The 23,232-nt window shown below is 47.9% G+C and overlaps 1 protein-coding gene across 1 annotated transcript in view; it reads right to left on the reverse strand.

Moving 5' to 3' along the window:
* KCNJ6 (potassium inwardly rectifying channel subfamily J member 6) overlaps positions 1 to 3,382 on the reverse strand; it is a gene marked incomplete at both ends in the record, with an annotated part of 182,829 nt that extends 179,447 nt beyond the window's left edge. Inside the window, one exon of the mRNA XM_081302464.1 lies at positions 3,349 to 3,382. Coding sequence (XP_081158590.1) covers positions 3,349 to 3,382 — 34 coding nt within the window. The remainder of the gene's footprint in view (positions 1 to 3,348) is intronic.
* Positions 3,383 to 23,232: the final 19,850 nt, after the last annotated feature.

Genomic DNA, 23,232 nt, shown 5'->3' on the forward strand with positions numbered 1-23,232 from the left:
GGAGATATAAAGTATTTTAAAGCATTATCTTAAAATATTAAGATTAATATTAAATAAAGTTGCCTTAACAATAAGTGTTGGCAAAGATGTGGGAAAAGGGTCCACTCATACGTTGCTGGTGGGACTGCAAATTGGTGCAACCACTCTGGAAAGCAGTATGGAGACTCCTCAAAAAGACGAGGAATGGAACCACTACTTGACCCAGCTCTCCTATTCCTCTGTCTATACCCAAAGGACTTAAAGTCAGTATACTACAATGACATGGCCACATCAATGTTTATAGCAGCTCAATTCACAATAGCTAAGCTGTAGAACCAACCAAGGTGCCCTTCAGCAGATGAATAGATAAAGAAAATGTGGTATATATACACAATGGAATATTATTCAATGATAAAGAAGAATGGCTTTTTGACATTTGCAGGTAAATGGATGGATCTAGAGACTATCATGCTAAGTGAAGTGAGCCAATACCCCAAAACCAAAGGTCAAAGGTTCTCTCTGATATGTGGGTGCTAACCCATAACAAGGGGAGGGAGAGGGGAAGAATAGAAGTTTCTGTGGATTAGACAAAGGGGAATGAAGGGAAGGGAGTGGGGATAAGAATAGGAAAGAGAGTGGAATGAATCTGACATAGCTCTCCTATGCATGTGAATGAATACACCCCAGTGAGTCTCTATCTTGGGTACATCCACAAGACTGGGATTCTAATTAGAATATTTTGATGTACAAATATATCAAAACAGATTCTACCATCATGTAAAATCAAAAACGACAAATAAAATTTTAAAAAGGAAAAAAAAAGTAAAGTTGCCTTTAATTGGACATTTAAACATCTGTTAACATTTTTATCTCTCTTGGTTGCCCTTTAGAAAATATGAGTGCAGTTGACTTTCGAGGTGGTTGATTAGTGGCACATGATGGAATGAAATGTTCCTCATTCCTGCTCTAGAAGAAGAAGGCATGGTATCTGCTTAGCCGTTGAAAGCATTTGGTCGGGGACGGTGGCAGGAGAAGAATCACTACCAGTTCTAGTTAAACAGAGAGATGTTCTAGTAACCAGATGGGTTTTGCTTGGCAGTTTACCAAGCAAAGTGTTGACTGGCTCTGGAAGCCCATTCAGAGCACCGTGTGCCGGGTGTTCGCGATTCTGTTTATGTCCTTCTCCTCTGATGGCCATGGCTTTGATGTTCCCATCAGCTTTATGGAGGGGTAATTGTGTGTCATTCTTTGCTCAGTGTACTGATGGAATCTCCTTAAAAATTATGTATTTATTTTCTTATAGATTTCCTGCTCAGAATAAAATGTACAATTGTACATTTCATTATTCATGAACTTGATGTTCATGCCGTGTTTGTAAGGGTTGACCACATAATGAGCATTTCATAGCAGCTAGGAGAGTCACAAAAGGTTCTGTCTCTGAGAATCAGTGAACCCACAATGCTGGGTATAACCCCAAGGTGTGCAATCAGACCTTGAATTTCTTATACATTGAATATATCTATATGATCTTTTTATTAAAGACAGAGCAACTTAGAAGAATGTCTGGTCCCTTTCATCCACCAGAAGTTCTGAAATTTAATGTCGACTGAGTTTTCCTAAGACAATGGATTCCTGGACCAAAGTCATAAGGGTTCTCATCGAAGCAAACCTGAAACCTCAGTCCGGCTAAGCAACATTCAAGTGAGGGACTCTTACTAAAATGCATCTGGAATCCAAAATACCATAGAGGAAGAAAAATAAAAACACCTTTGTCAGATATATTGACCACTTCAGCGCCCACCTGTTTTACAATCCAACGGGGTGAGTAACTACACTAGGATATCAACTTCTAACGGAAGCCTGTGAACACTTTCAGTCCCGGGACACATGGTCAGCACTATCTGACTTCACCCAGATATCCAAGACCACGTTCACCGACAATGCAGCTAGGTTCTGAGCCGTGAGCCTGTGCGCTGAGAACCCATGAGCCTGCGCGCTGGTCATTTGGAGGAGAGCTTAGAACTGAGTCTGCTCATGTCTGGGGACAGGGACATGTTGGTGCCGTCTTAAGCCTCTGCTCCATATTTTGACAACACAGGCTGTTCTGGTCGAGCTGGGCCTGACAACCTCCCCATTTCATGCCAGGTCTGCGAGGACGCTCCATGACTTCCAGATACCTTCACTTACCAACAACCAGTTTGGGGTTCTTCAAATTAAGTGGCAAATCCTTTCAACAATTCTCAATGTGCAAGACGAAGGTGGAGGTGGACAGACAGTAGGGCAGAGAGTGGGGCTAAAGAGAGGGACAGAGATTCCCAGGGGTCTGCTCCTTACCTGGTCCCTCTAAGTCATCGTCTGCATGGTGACATGAGCATGCCACCAGGACTGGCATGGACTTAGGCAGGGGTTTGGGGCCAGGAATTAGAGAAGTGTAAACAATTTTTAACATTATCTTGCCTGGGGGAGGGACAGATATAGGGGTAAAGATTCTCGGCTGTGCTACAGAGGAACACTTGTGTTTAATAGTCTTATGGTTTGAGGAATAATAGAAGGAAGAAGGTGCCCCGTTAAGTGGGGGCAAGATTAATGGTTAAATTTTCAGGCCAAATTTAATAAGGTGCTAATAGCCCTATTGGTAATGCAGAAGTGTGTGCAAGCTTCTTGGAACTTTCCATGAAAAACCTTATCTCCAGGAGCAATATATATTTTCAAAGGCAACAATAAGCACGGGCCTTTAATATTTAAACTTCCACAGAGGAAATTGCATTTCTTATTTGCAGGATGATTCATTATAATTAATCCCCCCCCTTTCCTATTAAAAATGCTTTGTGTGTTCTGTTTATTTAGCTTAAGAGCTTAGAGCGTTATGATGCAGATATACTCAAAATTAAATCATGACAAGCCAGCGACACCCCAAGCACTCCATTATAAAGTACTTCTGTCTGAAATTTCTGAACTACACTGAAAAGATTTAGCAATGATCCGTCACATTCCACCTCTTTTTAGATCAGCCAGACCCACAGGAAAGCCACACATTAAACTTCAGCTGACTTACATTAAAACTTTCTAAAATTCAGGTTGAAATTACCTTGGGTCCCAATCCCCAGTGCACTGCTACAGATAAAATCCATTTTCATTATTTTGCTCTGTAGTTTGGGTAACAGCTTCAGCACAGAAATTTGACCCCAAGCAAGATGAATTCTGAATAATACCTAAAGACACATGCATGGCACGGTGCGATGTGTCATGCTAAACAGTTTGGCCCGAGCAAGAGTGGGCGACCAGGACCAATAGGACCATCCCAGAGGGGTGTGGTCTTTGAGCTTTTCTACCAGAATCAAAACCAGTAATGAATTTGAGGTTACTCACTCATGGATTCTGTCAACTTGGCCATCGTTGTCATTTCTTGTTTGTGCTTTTCCTGGAGGTGAGAAGAAAAGACAATTACATCCATACTATGTCTTAGATGGGCATTGAGACAATGGGTTGGGGACAGCTGTATCCTTCTCCCTTCTTCCCCCGAGGTCAGCTTTGGTCACCAGTGATCCAATAAATAAATAAATCCTCACATTATCGCTGTGTTATCAGGAAGTCACTGAAAAGAGATTTTTAGGGCATCAGAAATTTCCCATTGCTCCTGGTGATGAGCGTCTGGCACACCGATCTTGGATAAATATACTTAGTGATGCACAACTGGTTTCCAAAACCTCTCTGACACTGGATTTTTGACATACATATGCCAAAATTTTGCTCTCTATTTTCTCCCCTGTTGAAGCTTTTTTTTTGGATGCTTTTTCTAGTTGATATTTTTGTAGTCATTTCGTTTCCAAAAAACGACAGAGATTTTCTACATGTCTCTTGGTCTTACTTTTTTTGGGTGCCTTTCGTGTCTTCTGAAGGTCATCACTTTTGATGGGTTTATAACCTCATCTATTTTTGGGCTGAAAACATTTTGTGTCACCTGGGATACAGGGTATAACTCAGTGCCTTTGAGAACCACACTGATACACAGAGAACTTGAATCAACCCACATTAAAAAGTGACTTTGGAGCTATTAAGAATAACGGCCAGCTCTACGGAAAAGCTTTCTTCAATGTCTTTGAGGTTTTCGTTATTACCTTGGGTTCCTAACATGAATAATGAAAGCATTGGCCATTACTATTTTACTGTTTAGCAGTCTTATTTTGCTGATTGTGAAAATAAAACATGTTCATTATTTTAAAAATTCAAAAAATGCTGAAAATGGTAAGTCTGACAACCTATTTCTCTCATCTCTTCATACCCAAGAAATCACCGCTACATTTGGGGAACAGCCTAGGTCCAGGTCTACACCTGTGGGGATGGCCAGAGTGGAAATGCAGCCCCCTGAACAGATACAGATGCCTACACTGCATGTACCAAGCTGTAAGCCACTGTTCCTTCACACCAGACCATCTTTCTGTGTCAGTGAAGGGGAAGCACATTATCACTTTTCAGCAGGTTAGAACAAAATTTCCTTAGCCAAGAAGTTGCCGTTTAACTTATTTTCCATGATTTCTTCCTTTCCCATTTAACTTATTTAGACTTTTTTGCTATTTCATAAAACACCATCACAGGCACCTTTGAACCCTTGTCTTTGTGAACTCATGCTGTTATTGCCGTGAGGATGACCCAAGGTTAGTTATGACTTGATCAAAAGTGTGACTATTAAACACGTTGACACCCATTGCCCATCCTCACAGGATGGTGGCATTTGACAGTGAGGCTGCTCTTTTCCTTAAGTCTTGCTGACTCTCCTGGGGCACTGGGCTCCTCTCTCAGCCTGTGACAAAGTCAGGGTAAAACTTGGCATCCTGTTAAAACCCCATTTCCTTTTTCTGCCCCCTTGCTTATGAACGGCCAGTGTCCTTCTCACACAATCAGGCCGTTAAGTCCCCATATTGTGTTGCAGGATTACGGCTCTTCTGTCACCAACACTGGGCTCGTAGACACCCAGAGTGGCATTTATTTCCCTGTGGGTCTTGTACAGTGTTGAGCACACTGCAGCCACTCGGCTGGCTCGTAGGTGGACGTGTCACAGCCTGGGTGTTGTGGCCCAGTGAGCAGGATCGTCATTCACCCTTCTAGTGTCACTATTCCCAAGCAAAAGGTGTATGCTTTGACTAAGGGGCACAGGTGGCCTTGGTTGCCACAAGCCCGTGTGCACAACAAGGAAGCCAGCACGCTGCCTGCTATTTTAACCATTAATTGCCCTTGAGAACAGAAGCGGCAGAGGAGCTATAATCGTCCACCCTGCCTGCTGGGACATTTTAGTTCTCGGTGGTTTACAGGGAGATGCTGAGAACCAGCCCGGTGTGGGCCAGTGGAGGCCCAGTGTGTCCTCTATGGAGGCTGATACGATGGCAGCCAGGTTCCCATGTGTGTGCACCCTGGCTGCTCAGTGACCATCACCCAGTGGGCTATATCGACGCACAAGTAACCACAGCTCCATGGCAGGAGCTCAGGGACATCGTCCTTGACCCGAGGGAGCCTTGTCCAACCTGGTCTGCTCTCTCGCTGGCCCTCAGCCTCCCCCTCAGCCCAGCTCTGCTGTTCTGGTCCCTTGAGCTCTGCTCTCGCTCTTGCTCCCCACCCTGGGACTCTTTACTTTCCTGCTCTGGTTCCTCCTGTCCTCACCTGGATCACTGATCCCTTCAGATTGGCCCTCATCTGATGGCCATGGTGGTGAGACCCCGTCCCCAACAAGCCACAGGTACCCAGGCATTGGATCCTTAAAAAGCCCATCAAGTTCACCTGTATTCTTATGTATTATGTCACCCTTTCCTCCCTTGGGACCCCAGGACCCTGCCACAGTTGGGACCCCAGTCTTGCTGATGGGTGGTCCTAGCAGCTATTTGTGTTCCGCCGTGGTGGCTATCTTAGTCCCAGAGACGGCGAATCCTGCGTGGATCAGCATTTTCCTGTTCCCATAGTTAAATGGAAGCTTCTGACACTGAGGGGGGAGGGGCCCTTCCAATCCTAAATTTAGTGCTCTCAGACCGACTCCTTTGTATCATAACTTATGGTGGAAATCATGACATATGTTTTTGGGTAAGTAGTTTAGTCATTCTATTGGATGTCTTTAAACTCCTTCTGTCCTCTCCTCATTATCGCAGAGTTGATGTTTGCAATCCTGTGGTGTGGATACCCGATAAAGCATTTACATTCCGTTCTTGGTGGCAAGCAAACTCTCCTCCATATTCCACAGCCAAGAGTTTCCTTCACAGTCAATTTCCTGGTTGTTGGATTTACATTACTGGGGAGATTTCGAATTACAGCATCGTAAATCTGGAAGAGGCGCTGCTGGAGGTTCTCGAGTGTAACCCACAGCGCGACAGCCACAGAGCTGAAGCCCGAGGAGAGTCGCGAGCCGAGGGAGGCCCAGCATCGCCTCTTCCTCCTCAGCCCTAGATTTCCACACTCCCTCATTCTGGTCTGTCCCAGATGCTGTCCTTTAAGGTTCCCGTGCTGCCACCTACCTCTGGTCTCACCCGCAAGGTTGGCCTTGAGAGCGCCCCTGGGACCCGTGGAAAACATGCACCTGACCCGAGGAGCCCCTTTCTTCTGGTCCTAGTCCTGGGCCTTCCTGCCCTGGAGGCATGACAGCCTCTGCTCGGATGCCCTGGCTTCCACTCCATCCTAGCCCTTCCCAAACGTGTTCCCCAGAATTCCACTGGACACCACCAATCTTTGCAGTTTTCCCTACTCTCTCTGACCATCTTTCCTGAGTTTTATTTCTAAACAACTATGTTCGTACACAAATGCACCCAGGTATTGCATGGCAGAGTTTGTTATGGGGCCAGGGCTTCTGATGCTTTGCAGGATGTGAGCACCACCCCAGCAGCTTCCTGTGGGCATTCCTGGCAGCCCCACCAGCATGGCTGGGAGGCGAGGTGTGGTGGACCAGAAGCCCGGCCACTGAAAGTCCCTGGTATCCTGGTCCCATCCTCTTACTTTTTTGGTCTTAGTTTCCGGAAGTTTCAAGGAAGTTCTGGGGTGCTGGTTCCCGGCAGGCAACTAAAGATGATGGTAATGCTCCGTGTCTTTCCAAAAACCAGAAGAGACGGTGGGAATGTTTTCACCATAAAGAAAGGATAAATGTTTGAGGGACAGGTGTGTTTCACTGACTAACACGATGCCCACAGACATGAATGACTTTAGATTCTTATGTATCAGTCAGACAATTTTAAGTAAAATATTAAAAATTTAGAGATCAATAAATACCACACACATATAAACACCAAAGAAATGGCCTGCTGCTTGCTGGGCACCCACCCTGACTGTCCCCCCACCCCACAGCTGCCAGACAGGTGCCTGGATGGGCTTCTTACAGGGGAGTGTGGCTCAGTGGTGTTTTAAGGTGAAAAGAAAGAAAGAACCCAGCCAATCCAGATACATTTGCTCCAAGAACTTCCATGGAGAATCTCTTTCCTTGGGGAACCCCGGGTTTCGTGCTGGAGGTAATCAGCCATATCACCCTCTTCAGATGAAGAGGAAGCCAGGGATGCAGGGCCCTCCGTGTCCAGAAAGGAGAGTCGGCTGTGGTTGGCAATCCCTGTTCTCACTCCCGGCTGGGTCCTGCTGGGGGGAAGGTCCTGTGTGGAGGACGGGGTGGCCGTGGAGAGGGGAGGCCTGGGCGGGGCGCTTCTTCGCCACTCTCTAGAACTTGGGAGCTTGAGTTTTGTCACCTGCAGAGTGGGGACACGTGGAACCCGCCCTCCCTCCCAGACCGCTGTGAGGAGCACGCAGGACAAGGAGCACACCTGAGTGCGGTGTCCCCTGGTCCTCCTTCCCTTGGCTGCCGTGTGGGGCCCACGGTACGGCCTTCTCTTGCTATCTGAGGACAAGTCATGGTGACCTCAGTCTGAAATTTGTGCTGAAAACAGCAGCTATTTTCCCTGGAGCTAGTGAGACCCCAGGCCACCAGCCCCTCAGCGGACCACTCCTCAGGAGGGTGGGCGGTGGGCATCCACGCAGCCCACGTGCGCTGCCCTCCTCCACCAGAGCAAGGGGGTCCAGAGCCTGCATGGAGATTCTGGGGGAGCCCCTCCCGCTGGAGGAGCTGCCTGTCGGGGCATGAAGGAGGCGTTTGGAGTAGGGGGAGCAGGCAGCAGTCTCAGCAAAGCACGTCCACAGTGCCGTAGGAAAGGCCAGGGTCTCGTCACAGTCTCAAACATCTCAGTACAGCACTGACCCTGGGCAGAAATGAGGTCTCATGTTCTCTTTGTCTGACTGTATTCTCTCTGCCGCATCTGGGAAGGTAAATGAGGGCTCAGCAGTTTGCTCAGGGAGTGTGTGTGTGTGGTGAGTGTGTGTGTGTGGTGAGTGTGTGTGTGTGTGTGTGTGTGTGTGTGTACGCATGGTGACTGTGTGTGCGTGGTGTGTGTGTGTGCAGGTGTGGGGCTGGGCTGGGGCTTGGGAGTGGCTGGGGGACTGGCTCAGGAGTGTGCTGTTTTGGGATGGAGAAAGGGGCTTTCCTGCTGCCCAGGGCTCCTGGGGATGTTTTTCTCTCTAGAACGTGTGCTTACAGTCACCAGAAAACTGTGAGTCTGCCCCCTCCCACCCCGCTGCGCCACAACCTTGTAAAGGAACATTTATGCAAAGCAGGGGCCTATAATGCCATTTTATGACCTCATCTTCCTCAAGGGACCTCAGATCCAGGGGCCCTGGGGTCTCCACCCTGCCCTTCAGGTTCTGCATGAGGAGCTGCAGGCCCTCAGCACCTCCCTGACACTAGGCCGTGGAGGCACACGGGCCTAGCTTCAGTGGAAAATTCCACATCCTCAGGGGCAGGTGAGTGTGGGGACAGAGCAGAGCTGGGCGTCAAACCCGGGGAGGCTCCCTTTCACACCTGTTTCATCACGGTGCCACCCGCTCCCCAGGCACTGGCCAGAGGGTCTGGGACTGCAGAGCTGCGGGCAGCAGGGGACCCCGGCCAAGGCCCTCCATGGAGTCATCTGCTGCTGCTGCCTTCATCACATGTCCGAGGTGTGCACCCAGCAGAGCAGGTGTGAGACACAGGGAGGAAGCTGCCGGCTGGACTTGTGGGCAGGCAAAGAAGGCGGCACGTGGGCTTCCACAACTGTCCTTCGCAGTCCTGAGGGGAAGCTGCCCAGGGCTCTACAGGACATTAGGAGAAAGAGGGGTGGAGGGGGAGGTGGAGGAGGAGAACGAGAGAGAGCAAAGACAGAGGAAGAGATGCCAAGAGCAAAGGTCTCGTTCACAGACCAGGCAGGCTTCACCGGGGGAAGGGAGACAGTGATGAGGAAGGGGGAAGATTATTCCAGAACATTCCAGATAGGGAAGCATCCTTGGTGTGTGAGGAACAGCAGGTAGTGGGTGGGTGAGTCACGTGTGAGAGAGAGAAGCAAGGCCAGGGAGTGGGCGAGGAGGGAGGCAGAGGCTGGGGGAGGAGGGAGGGGCTGAGGCTGGAATGTGGGCGAGCCTGTGCGTGATCCTGCTGGTCAAGGAAGGTGGCTGGGGGTGTGGGGGCCACCCAGAGAATGTTTGCTCCTAGAAGCCAAGGGGACAGGGATTTAAAGAATTAAGAACTTTTCATCAGAATGGGTACAGAGGGAAGGTGGTCTCCGTATCCTGGGTTAGCGGTTCCTAAGATGAGCCAGGTTATGCCTGCACAGGAGCATCTGGCTGCAGCAGCCGTTGACAAGGGGCTGGGCCATTCACAAAGGCAGAAGAGAGGGTCGTGGACGATTTTACCATAAAGACATGACCCACGGTTGGGGAGATGGATGTGTTCACCCTGATCTAAGCATTTGGCACCATGCACGGGTATCTAGACATCATGCGGAATCCCATCAACACGTACTGTGTCCCATGTTGTTATGTCCCAGTTACATTTAATTCGAAAATTAAAGAAACAAGATTCTCAAAGTGAACTGAAATGTTCACGATTCAGGATTAAAAAAAAAAAATCCATGGGGGTATTTGCAGGGGAAGGGAAGTCCTTAGAGGACAGGCCAGCAGGGTGCTTTTGGTGTCATAGCCTCTCTGCAAAGGGACACAGAGCCCCTGCCTCATCAGATCTCTTAAGTACAGTGGCCCTGCTGGGTTTCCCAGGACGCCATCACCGTGGCCTTGTTGAACAGACTAGAGAGGGTCTTAATGCCCTGAGGTGTCAGGATGTCCCACCAAAGTCAACGGATCATTCAGGGTTGTTCTGGGGCTAACATTGCCCTAACCCTAAGGGTCAGTGTGAGCTTGTGGGTGGAGGAGTGGGTTGGATCCTCACCCCCCATGCTTTCTTGAAGTCCAGGGATCTCATGAACTTCGGAGGGAAGTGGGTTGTGGGAATAAGACCTAGAAATCTGCTGGACCTATGGCAGCAGAGTCTCTGCAGAACCCAGCCCTGCAGTGCCCCCCAGCTGGAAGCCCCGTGGACCAGCTCTTGACTCTCAGCATCAATACCCAGACAATGCTTCCTCAATTCCCCCAATGCAGTTAGTTTCTTGGAATATGGATGAATGACTCACTTCTCCTTTCCTAGAGCTCCTCAAAATATAAAATATAGGACAAGCATGGTCACCAAAACCCCATCCACAAGTTTCCTTTAAAGGAAACACAGTAGACTGCAGAGGCATTGGGGTGCCTGGGAAACCAGAGCAGGCGGAGCCCTCACGCCCCGGCAGGCCTCTGTTGTCCTTTCCCAGACAGGGTCCCCTGTTCTGCAGATGCACCTCTCAGGGGTGTCTAGCATTGGAGGACTCAACTGCAATGCCAAAATTTCCTAATTTGCCTAAAATTTCCTCTTGGTCTCATTGTGCTCAATCTCTGGCCTCTCTTCTGGGCCAGAATCTCTCTGAGGCCTCTTGTCTTGCCTCTGGGGCCATCTTCTAGGGATCCTTCACCTGAGAGTAGCCAATGCCTCTTCCACTACCTTCCTCCTCCGGAGCACACACTGCCAAACCCTCACTGTTCACAGAGAGGAAAGGGGGCAGACGTCAACCGTTCCTTCCCTTCCCTTGACTTTTCCTGTTTGCCTGGGATCCAAGTGGTGGGCGCACTGGGTCTTCCAGCAGCTAATCTGCCCATTTCCAGCTCTGCCCCATTCTCTGTTGAGTCAGGACCCTTCCCTGAATCCCTGCCCCCCCCCCCCCCCCCCCCCCCCCCCGCCGCCTTCCTCCCCAGGCCCACCTCCTGCTGCTTCTGGGTTCTATTCTATGCTCTGGGCAAACAAGCCCCTCGCTGCCCCTGAACATGTGCGCTGCTCCATCCCTCTCTTCCTGCTTTCTTCACTGGTAAAGTCAACTCCTTCCTGTGCAGTGTGACCTCCTGTCCAGCGTCCTCCCTGGATACCCCACTCCCAATGCCTGTCCTCTCTGTAGCCCAGCATCTGCGCACACTTCAGTCACAGGACTTGCCCTTCTTGGAGGCATGGCTTACCAAGCGGCGGAGCCAGCCAAAGAAAAGGGTCTTGACAACTTCATGACAGCTGACGAACTAGAAAGGATGGATCCCTTTGTTTCTAGAGAAGAGGAAACAAGATCCCAGAATAAAGCTAAGAAATAAATAGAACAAATGGGGTCTCACTGAGCTTTTGTGAATTTCCAGAGCTAGGAGACTGACTGATCATTTGTCCAGAATGTTCCAGAGAGTTTTCTGCTCCAAGAAGCAGTTGAATAAAGTGACCAGTACAGCCCTTCTGAAACTGTCTCAGAGGTTGCACTCAGAGTTGAAGGAGAAAAAAACCAACTGATTCCTTTTGCTTTCGTTTATGTAGAGCTGTTTCTTTTTTCCAATCAGAGGTGGATGGTGGGGTAATAGATCATGTGGGAGTGATGACAGAGTAGCAAATAAAAGGCCAGATTTTGACGTATAAGGAATGTTTGGGGAAAACAGTGCCTGACCCAGCAGTTGACCTAGATTGAAGGAGTCACTCAAGTGCAGTGAGAGGTGGATGCGGCCCCTGGAATGCTTAGTCTGGGCTGCAGTGTTGTGTCAGGAAGCCATGCAGAGGCACCGTGGCATTCCTGCCTCTCAACTTCTGCCAACCATTTCCACTGGCAGGACCAAGCTGGCTTCCTTCCCCAGGGCTTGCTGCGCGGTGCTGCTGGGAGACGGTGGCCATGTTTCCCTTCAAGAGCTGGTTGGGCTGTAGTGATGAGAAAGTGCTTCACCCATTCATGGCTCAGCCTGTGTGAGGCTGCAATAAAGCACAGCTTTGGGGAGAGTGTGGTCAAGTTTTGCAGCAGGAGATTGCTCCCATGGTGAGATTTAAGCTCCCACTACTGGAAACCCACGCAGAGTCCCTCACTTGGACAGGGAACCCCAGGGACCAAAATATGCCTCCTTCCCTAACCAGATCACCCAGGGGCATGTGGTACCCAGGGAAGTGATGAGGGTGCTTGTTCTGAATGGAGCACCCCACTCTGCGCTCTGTCACAGCCTGCAGGAGGGACAGCTGAGAGCGCTGGTCATTGGAATCACCCAGAATGTCAGCTGTAACTTACACATGCCAGAAAGTGTAGGGCATAAGGACAGGTAATTTTTAAACCTCTCAACTGTGTCAATAGTTCTGAAAAAGACTAAGTTGGAGGAATGTTTGAAAAATTCTTCATAACCAAATGTGATACTTCCTGGGGCTGAAGTTGAGAAAATTTTAGGGAGAGAAGCCATATTATTTTATTGTTCTTCTTTCACATGTTCTCAGTTCAAACTTCCACCTGGGTGGAGGAGTGGAAGGGGATGAGAAGACCCCATCCTCAAGTACCTAGTAATTGATTCTCAGCAGCAGAGATCTTTGAGAAGGAAAACAAGGAAACACCATTTTAGTCCCTTTGTTGTTGTTATTTTTCTACTTCTGTTTTTCCCTCTACTTGTAATTTCTCTCTACTTATAATTTCTTGATTTCAGGTTTTGAGAAGATGGGATAGATACTTTTCCCTTTTCCTCTTACTTAGTATAATTTAAAAACTCAGACACTATACATTAAGCAAGCATTAGAAGATGGAAAGCTGAAGCGGAGAAGTTAGACCAACTAGGGACCTTGAGACCAGGAACGATGTAGGAGTGGATTCTCTGGGTTTTCTTATGCTTTGTCTATCTCAGACTGGACATCAGAGGGGCCAGCAACTTGGAAATGTCAATGGATGCAGAAAAACCTGCCCTCTCCAGCCAAAGGACCAAGAAAATGATGGCTAGCAAGACAGAGAACTTTGTGTTACAACAACTCTCTACTCTAGCAAGGAAAAATGGCAGTTCCACTATGAAAACCAAGGTCAGCTTGGGACCTTAGGCTGCTACCAATGACCTGCTATCGGGTTCTGTCTCAGAGGAGACTGAGTGGGGAGTCGGGATTCTCATGCTTGTGGAGTGAGACTCCCTAGAGAGCATGTGTGGAGCTTGCATTCAGAGCACTGACCACCATACCACCACTCAAGGCCACTCCCCCAAGGGGTCACTGGAGCCCACATGGGAAGTAGTAATGAGGTAATTTCCCTGCCTCAGCCAGGGGGGTGTCCCTGGGGCCCAGTGGGAGTCAAACCTTTGGTTCCCAACCAGCAATGACAAGTCTCCTTTACTCACCAGCTATTAATTGAGGCTGAGCCCTGACTAGGGAGCATTGAGATGATGCGTTTCTTAGCACACCAGGATGAGTTCAGAGGAAGTCTTTTGTGATACAGGGTTTAAAGAGATCCATCCTTGAGGCATAATACCTCAAATGTCTAGGTTTCAATTAAACAAAAATTATGTCACACCAAGGAACAGAAAGAGCTCAAACTGTAAGATCAACATCAACAGTGACATGGCACAGATTTTAGAATCATATCACAAAGCAGGTCATCATACAAAAGCCTCAACAAGCAATTATGCATGTGACTTAAAACAAAAAGTGTCTCAACAAAGAGATAGTAAGTCTCCAGGGGGAAAAAAATTGAAGGTATAGCAAAGAACCAAACACAAATTTTAGAACTAAAAGTTATGTTGACTGAAATAAAAAATTCAGTGCTGGGCTCAACATCAGGATGCAGATGACAGAAGAAAGAAGCAGGAACTAGGTGATAAAACAGTAGGAATTATCTGATCTGAACAATAGAGAGAAGGTAGACTTGGAACATTAGCAGGGTCTTAGGAATATGTGGGCTATAATGGAAGATCTGACATTTGTGACATACACTATCAGGAAGAAAGGAGAAAGAAGGTAGGGCTGAAAAACCTTTCAATATTCAAAGGAAAAATGACTGAAGTTTCCAGTACATGTATTGTGTAATGCCTAGAACAACCACTGAAAAAGGTAAACAGAGAGATACACTCAAAAATACTATGGATAAATAAAAACTGAATTCTAGAAATGTTCAAGTAGCCCAGAGATATTCAGGACAAAGAAAACAGGGCACTATAAAATGTAAAGAACAAACAGAAAATAAAAAATTAAGTGGCAGACCTAAAGCTTAACATGCTAATCATTATATTAAATGTAAATGTCTTAAATCTACCAATCAAAAGACAAAGAGTAGCAAAGTGTATTAAAAGCAAAGCCCATTATATGCTGGAAATGAAACTTATTTTTAAATGAAACTCAACTTAAAAAAAAGACAAAACCTCCCTTAAAATATAATGATTAGGTAGGTTGAAAGTAAGTGGGTGGAAACAGATATACCACATAAACATTAATCAAAATGAAGCAGTTGTGGTTGTATAAAGTAGACTTCAGAGCAAAGAATATATGAGGGATGGAAAGAAAGGGATGGAAAGATTCCAGTATACAGAAATAAGAGCTCAGCCAACCAAGAATACATAGCAATCCTAGAAGTGTATGCGTCCAACAACAGAGATGCAAAATACGTGAACGAAACCAATAGAACTGAAAGGAGAGGTGGAAAAATCCACAAGCCCAGTTGACGGCACAATTTCCAGAACAACTGGGGAGAAAATCAACGTGGACACAGAGATACTCAGTAGCACTATCAACAGAACCTGGTCAGTATTCCCAGCACCTCCATCCAACCACAGGAAAGTACTCTTTCCTTTCAAGTGCTCCCAGAACACACAGCATTAAGGACTGACTGCAATCTGGTTCACACGTCACAGACCCCAGTGCACAAAAGAATTAAAATCACACAAAGTGTGCTTTCTAACCATAAGGAAATACCATAAGGTATTTTTTTTAAATCTTTCTTCTTTTTTCTGTCCATTTTCACCTTCTTCCCTTTGTGCCACCCAATTCCTCCTTCCTTTGCTCCAAGTGCTACAGTAAGGGTGCTGTTCTGGGGGAGGTTGAGGGGTGGCATGTGACTTTCTAAGCCCAGAAGGTTAGAGGAAAGGGAGGAATACGATTTCCATTCTCCTGGCCCCTCCTGGAATCTTCTCTCTTCACAAGCCTCACCTATCTGTGTTGTGACTGTCCTTTCCAGGTGAAACGAGAGGAGAGAAGAGGATAGTGACAGCTGAAGTCTGTGTCACTGAAGGTGGGTTTGCATCATGTGTGAGTTGAAACAGTTTTGTGGCAAAAACAAAATAATTAAATAGAGCAGAAAAATAGCCTTCCTTAGGAGACCAAAATTCAACAGTAAACTTTCAATTCAAAAGGCAGAAGTCAGAGTGACTGTGTCTGTTGGGGACTCTCTCCTCCCCTGTGGAACACTCATTGCGTAATCACGCTGTGGTCATATGACCGGCTCAGCACTGCTGCGCCATGAATTCATCCCGTTCCAAAGTGGTGACTGCTCCCCAAACCATGCATTCCCAATAACGGCTTCTTGTGGACAATTCTGGGGGCTCCGATTTTTATATCTATCTGTAGGAAATGAAAACCGATTCCCCCCACCCCCACACACACACACGAGCTAGGAAGTGGGCCATTGGCCAAGGCATCCTCAGGCCCTCCTCTCTGACAGGCAGCAGCTGTTCATGCTCCTTGTCCCGGAGGACAGCAGAAGGCAGGGAGGGGGAGCAGGACCCAGGGAGTGCAAGGCAGAAATGACTTCCTGAGGTCTGATCCTCCTGGAGACCAGGCGCTGGGCCAGATGGTGATGCTCAGGCAGCTACAGCCAGAGACATGGGGTGGGACGGCAAGGGAAGGGGTCCAAACGTGGTTCCTGGAAGCTCTTCAGGTGCTCTGCATTTTAAAATCACACAGTTCTGCTCTCTGACCACCGTGGAGGCAGTTCTGTACCATGGCGTGGAGTTCATAGGGCACGCTGCCTAGAGGGTTGGGGTAGGGATCACAGTACCCAAGGTGGCAACCAGCAGGAATGCTTCCATATCCACCCTGTCACTTGGATCCTTCTCCTGGAAACCCTGCTGCCGTCTATTTTGCCCTCTGCTCCTGAACTCACTGAGTTTGTGCTTCTAGACTTTGGCAGAGGCAGACTCTTTGGTTCTCTGTCTCTACCTACATGAGCAAGTGGGGCCCGGGGCCAGGTGGGCTTCAGATCAGTATGGAAAGTGGATGTCCTTGTTTTTAGGAGATGCACACCCAAAACTTAGGGGTCACGTGTCCTCATGTCTACAGTGAACTCTCCAGTGGAAGGTGGGGGGGGGGAGAGAGAGAGAGAGAGAGAGAGAGAGAGAGAGAGAGAGAGGAACACACAAGAAGTCACAGCTGGCAATGGGCACAGTGGAAAATGTGGGCCCTGGATCCATCATGTGCATTGTGTTATTCTTGTGAGTTTGCTGTAGATTCCAAAGTTTTCAAAATTTAAAAAAAAAAAAAAAGAGGGTGAGGGGAAGGTGTGGTGTTGTGTAATCTGCCTCCCTTCAGCCTCAGGTCTGAACGGGTCTCCGTCCTGGGAGGGCTGTGTGGTCAGGTGCCTGTTGTCCTGATGTGGTTCCCCAGTCAATACTCTGGATAGAAGTAGCATGGCTCGGGATCCCAAACACTTCAAATCTAACACCTGTGGCTCTTTCCCGGAGTTGAGATGCCGAAGTTTCACTTCAGACCAACTAAGTCAAAATCTCTGGGTGCAGAAGCAAAAGTTATGTATTTCTTTAAGCATTTTTTTTCTATAGAAATATCTCATTTTAAAATTTTATGTATGTATGTATGTATGTATGTATCTATCTATATGAGGTGCTGAGGATCGAGCCCAGTGCCTTACACATGCTAGGCGAGAGCTCTACCCTGAGCCCCGGCCCCCACCAGGGATGTCTCATTTTGAAATAGTAGGACATAGACTTCTCTGCTCCCTTTGGAAAATAGTAAAAAGATGGAAAACAGAAAAAGTCTTCATCTTCAATGAGGCTAGGAAATGCCTATATCCCCAGACCAAGAGACCCCAAGAGAGGACTCTTGCTGGGTGAAGCAGACGTGGCCAGGGTGGCAGTGGGCGGTGAGGAAGGACGGGTGGCACTGGAAACCCCCGGCGAGCTGGCTGCTCCAGGCCTTCCCCACCCTGGGACCACGTCCAGGGGGGACTAATGTGTAGCACAGTGAGGTAAAGGGCTGTGGGGTCTCCTGGTCAGCGTGTAACCACAGGAGGGTCAGAGGGCGCGGGGGAAAGGGAGGGAATGCTCAGAGCTGCCGTCTTGCAGGAGGCGATCTGTCGGCATGGCTGGGAGGAGAAACTCTGGCAGGCTGGCTGCTCTGTGGATGCCACCAGTCTGTGCTGGCTGTGGGGAGGTACGAGCCACCTGTTCTCTGTTAGATAAGAACGGAGATGAGAGTGTTCAGGGATCATTGCTATGCATTAGGGATCTCTCAGGCTCAAATTAAGGCCCTGTCTAATACTGACCAGGATTCTCCTGAGAGATCCCCCTGCTACATGGCCATGTCCCCGGGCCTTCGCAACCCTGTTTTTCACAGATATCTGACCCAGAAAACCAACTCCTCATTCATAGGGAATCAGCAGAGGATCTAACCAAAGCCTTACAGAAAAAACAGACAAACCGGAGACTGAAAAATGACTTGGAGGAGAGAAGTCTAGTAAATAATAAATATTACAGTGAATGCAGAGATGGTGAAGGGAATGCAGAAGTAGAAGCAATGTTGAATTCAGAAAAAAGAGAAAAGACACTCATAAAAATATACTCAAGAACACAGAGTATGGACTTGAGAAAATGGGCAAAACAGAAAATGAAGAGATTGAACAGAAAATGACAGATATGGAAAATAGAAAAAGATGACTGGGCATATACAGAATTTGTGTCCTGCGAGAAGAAAACAGAATAAGTCTTCAGGAAATAACTGAATATATCACTTCAGACAATTTTCAGATAAAACTCAACTCTTAACAGGGATAGGTCATGCTGTGTTTTGGAGGGGAAAGAAAATCCACGGGTATTGATACATATTCCAGACTTTAAAGACAAAGAAATAATTCTACAGGCATCAAAGCATAAATAGCAAAACTATCTTGAGACTTCTTTCCAGAAACATTCAATGGTAGAAGACAATGTAGTCTGATCTGAAGTCCTCAGAAGCAGAAAGTGAGACACAACAATTTTATACCCAGCTGTGCTGGTGTTCAAGCAAAAGATGACCAGACAGATGGCTTTCAGAGATGCAAACACTTGGAGGTAACATTCTCCAAGTGCTTTTGGAACACATCATGAAGACAAATCTCAGCTGCCTAAGAGAAGAATAAACAGACACAGAGGATCACAGCGAGTGCTGGGTCCATTTACATATAGACCTGAGGATAAACTGGTCGTGGAGAGGGTGACAACAGAAAGGAACAGAGAAGGGAAAACCAGAGGTAACGCTGCAGTCAGAATATACACAGGGGAAGAGAAGAGAAGATCAAAGGCGGTGAGAGAGAGGCAAATTCCTGCCCTCACACCATCGGAGGAGTCAGACACGCGGAAAGCAAAATCAATCAGTCAGTCAATGGCAAATAACTAAATTAGTTAATAAAGGGAACTATCAGAATATCATTTAAGGAAATAAAGGTAAATGCCAGATGGACCAGGAGTAACAAATCACAACCAGGCAGCAAGGGAGACAGAGGAACAGTAGGTGGAAGCAGAAAGCCCAGAACCTGAATTTAAACGTAGTTTACGGTGGAGAGACAATGAGTCCTGCTGCACGGCAGAGCTGCAAGTACTGGATCCTCGGGGGAAGAGCAGAACGCAACTGCTAGTCGCCAGATTTACAAAATCACAAGTGGCAAAACCAACAACCAAAACAACAATGAACCCAGGACAGTACAGCAAACTGGGAACACTTTCTATGGAGGCTCCAGTATTAAAAGTATTTTTCTTATACTTGTAGGCTTAGTGGAAAATGACAACTCACATAAATCCAAGATCAAAATAGTTTTAGGTAATTATTATTAAACTCTCTCTAAGATATATTCTGAAATAATAAAAAAAAGACAGTAAGAGGTGTGTGGGGTAGTTTCATGTTTCTTAGGTGTGTGTTTAATTTAAAAAGAATCTACATATATTAAAATTTTATAGAATGTACGTCTAAGGACAGGTGAATGCACACACATGTGTGGACAAGTGGAATCTCCCTGGAGGATGCACAAGGTACTGGTAGGAGCCGTTGCTTTTGGGAGCGAGGGCTGGAGACAGTCCTCCCTGCCCATGATTCGGTCCTCTTTATTCTGCCAATGGCTGATGGCACTTTTTAAAAACAGCAAAGCTCCACAGGTGACCTGGAGCAGCACCGGGGCCCAGCGGCCCTGGTTTTCCCTTCAGGACTCTAACGGGGGTTTTATTGTGTCTCAGTGGTAGGGATAGAGACCATGATCGCGTTCTCTCTATTTCATGTGGGTTTCGGCAGACCAGCAAATAGTCTTATTGATTTCCTGTGTCTGAAATCTCCTGGTTTCAAAACAAGGTTATAGTCAAGTGAAAAAAGGTAAAAAAGAAATCTCAATGATGAAGTCCTCGTGTCCTGGAGTTTGGGACTCTCTCTGTTACCATTTATACTACACATTTTTTTTTCTAGTTCTGGGCCTGGAACCCAGGGCCTCTCACTTGCTAGGCAAGCCTCTCCCTCGGAGCTACACCCCGAGCCCCTTTTTAACTCCTATGTTTAGACGGGGTCTCACTAAGACGCTGGCCTTGAACTTGTCGTCCTCTGCCTCAGCTCCTGAGGAGTCTGGGGTTACAGATGTGCACTGCCCTGGCCCACTGTGTTGGAGCGCCTCCAGTCCAGCTTCCCTGCGTGAACCCCACGGCTTCCTGGCAAGCCTCCTGGACTCCCATCTCTTTGTGGCCCAGGCCTTGCTGTCCCTTACCTTTACCTGTGGGTCCTTGCACGTGGCTCCTGGGACCTCTGTGCAATATACTCTGCCCTTGGCTCCGGCTGCCAGGGGAACATGGCCCCCGCATGCCCTGCTCCTGAGGGGCTGATTGACACAAGAGTGGTGCTTCTGTCCATCCTGCTCCTGCTGTCTCCCTGGTCAGTCTTCCTGGCTGTAGATCTTAGCTGGATGGCTTATTCTGTGTGACACTGGGCAAACCCTCCCCTGATGCTCCGTTCTACCCTGAGCCCTCACTTTCTCCAGTGACATCATCAGCAATCATTTTCTCCTGTTTCAGCTCTTGCAGTGGGAAGACCCCTGGGCTCTGTGGTCTCAGTAGATCCCAGATCTGACCAGACCCACCGCCTCACAGCTGAGTGGAAGCCACTTGCCTGGTCTGCTCCTTGCTGGTCCCCTGCCCTTCCTCCTCTGCTGCCTCTGGTCTCTTCTTCTGCATCTGGAGCCATTGCTAGCCTAGAAGTGAGTCAGATAATCTCGACCCTCAGGGACTTCCCAGCCTGCTTGCAAGAGCACCTCACCTTCAGGTGATCCTCATGTCCCTGCCGGGTCTGCTCCGGCTCCCTCCACCCTCCCGCCACTCACTCCCACAGTCTCGACCTCCTTGTTACCCTTTGCACAGTCACTCCCTCCCCAAGACCTTTGCACTTGTCAGGAAAGCTCTTCCGCTGCCTCCCTGCACAGCTGTCTATGCCACACGGTGAATGGCACCTCCTCCAAGGTCCTCCCTGACACGCTACCTAGCCTAGTGCCCCTCTCCACCACCCACCATTTTCTAACTATTTCCCTGCTTAATTTATCTTTGGATTTTCGTCCTGACTATGTGTGTGCATGGGTAGTGTAATCTGGGGTCAGACTTCCGGGCTGTAGATCTTAGCTGGATGGCTTAAGCTGTGTGACACTGGGCAAACCCTCAACTTCTCTGAGCTTCCCTTTCCTCCCCTGTACACGGGGGGAGATAGTGTAATATGTCACAGGATTATAGAACAGGCAATGTAAAAACGACATAGAAAGGCAGTAGACAGGAGGCGGGGATTACGTAAGTATCTGGTATTATTACAAAGTAGGCATTTATTTTATCATTATCGCCGGACTCTGCACCACAGACTGTCAGCTCTGGTGTAATAGAGAGCTGCCCTGACCAGCTAGGCAGACTGGGTGGCTTGAACAACAGACATCACTCTCTGAGGGGTTAGCACTTGATGGGTCAACCTGGGGGGACCCCTTTCAGCCTGCATCTGGAGGGCAGGGTCTGCGACTTGGTTGGCCGCATGTCAGAGTTAGCAGCACCGTCCTCCAGCACACTCCAGTTCTCAAAAACACAGGAGTGCTGTCCGCCCACCTTCCCCGCACCCACACAGCCTGAGAGTGAAGGGACATCCCGAGAAGCCCCAGGCTGCAGAACGACTTGGGCCTTGGGTTGTGTCCCCTAAGATTTAAATAACTCCTTTGCAACCCAGTGTCAAGTGGGGGGCCACCAGCCTTGCTGAGGTGCTGCGGCTGGGCTCTGTGGCCACTTGCAACTGGACAGGAAAGAGGTCACAGGTCACTCTCAGCACCCAGGCGCAGGGCTGCAGGTCAGTGCACAGATGTGGGGTGGCCCACACCCCACTGCTGGGCACATCTGCACGCTCATCAAGCAGCCAGGCCCCTCCCTGCCCCCCCCCCCCCCCCCCCCCCGGTCCTGCACACCCTGACTGAGGCTTGAAGTCGGCCTTCTGAGAGTGACTTTGGATCTCACGCATATGTCAGAATCAAGTGGCGGGATTTTCTTGGTTGAGTGCTGTAGAAAAGGACTATGCTACTATTCACAGTCTGGTCATCCTCCCTGTACATGCCAGTCCCCCTCATCTACCAGGGACGGACACCCCAAGACCCCAGTCAATGCCTGAAAGGATGGGTAGAACTGAACCCCATGATAGAGTCTAGCATATAAATAGCCACAGTAAGAGATTAACAACAATAACAGTAAAAAGAAAAATCATAACAATATATTATAATGGAAATCTTTAAAAACTGATGAATCGTCTATTTCAGGAATTTTCCCTTTAATATTTTCCTATAAGAAATGGATACAAAACCAAGTAGTTGAATTTCCCCAAAGCTGGTGTGAATTTTAAGTCAAAGTCTACCTTAAATAGGCAGGGTCGGGCGGGTGTCTCTATTTAAAGTAAATATTTAGCTTGCCTCTTTTGGCAGCAGGGAAGGATTCTAATTTACCTTTTCTGTTTTGTGTCATCCTTATACACAAATTGTCTCTGTGTGTGCAGGCGTGCACACACACACGCACATACCCTCATGCACACACTTGACACTGACCTTTCTGGGAGGCAGAATGGAAACTTCCAAGAATATTCCAATGAGGTGACTTCAAGAGAGAGAATGGCAGACAGCGCCCACGACGGGGTGAGAGTCACCGACCTCACCAGGTGAAAGAGGAGGGGCTGAGGACCAGCCCAATCACACGGGGACGAGGCGGGATGTGTTGTGTGTCCTTCTGTCTCTTTAAGTGTGACTTTATCTGGGATTGTTTGGTGCATTAGTATTTTAGGTGGGCTAATTCCTGATTTCTTAGTCTGCCTTTTCTTAAACAAGTAAGAACATCAAGTAATAGAATTTAGGTTTTAGAAATTCAGAATGTTTTGCCTTTAAAAGCACCGAGGTGGTGGCCTCTGTGATGGGATGGGACTTGGAAGAACCCCTGGGCCACATGCTCTTCCCTTTTCTTCCCAATTTTGATGAGCATGTCTCAAGTACCAACTGGGGCTCTGGCAAGTCTGGCCTCCAGAGATGCAGGGAGACACGCTGTCAGGGCTCTGTTTATGGACTATTGGGTCCTTGGCAGTTTGTCTTTTCAGAGGTCCACCTGGTGCCAGACATTCACAATTTTAATGTCTTAGAGGGGATTTTGCTTTATTCACTGTGCGACTGACATCTAAAATCATTTTTTTTACCCATAAGGAAATAATGTTATTAAAATATTACTAAAATAGGTCTCCACAGGTGCTTTGCTCCCCGTGACAAAATGCACACTTAGCTGGAGTTGAGCGCTAATGGGCTTAGAGCA

The sequence above is a fragment of the Spermophilus citellus genome (genome assembly GCF_964194105.1).
Source record: "Spermophilus citellus genome assembly, chromosome: 7".
Taxonomy (NCBI): domain Eukaryota; kingdom Metazoa; phylum Chordata; class Mammalia; order Rodentia; family Sciuridae; genus Spermophilus; species Spermophilus citellus.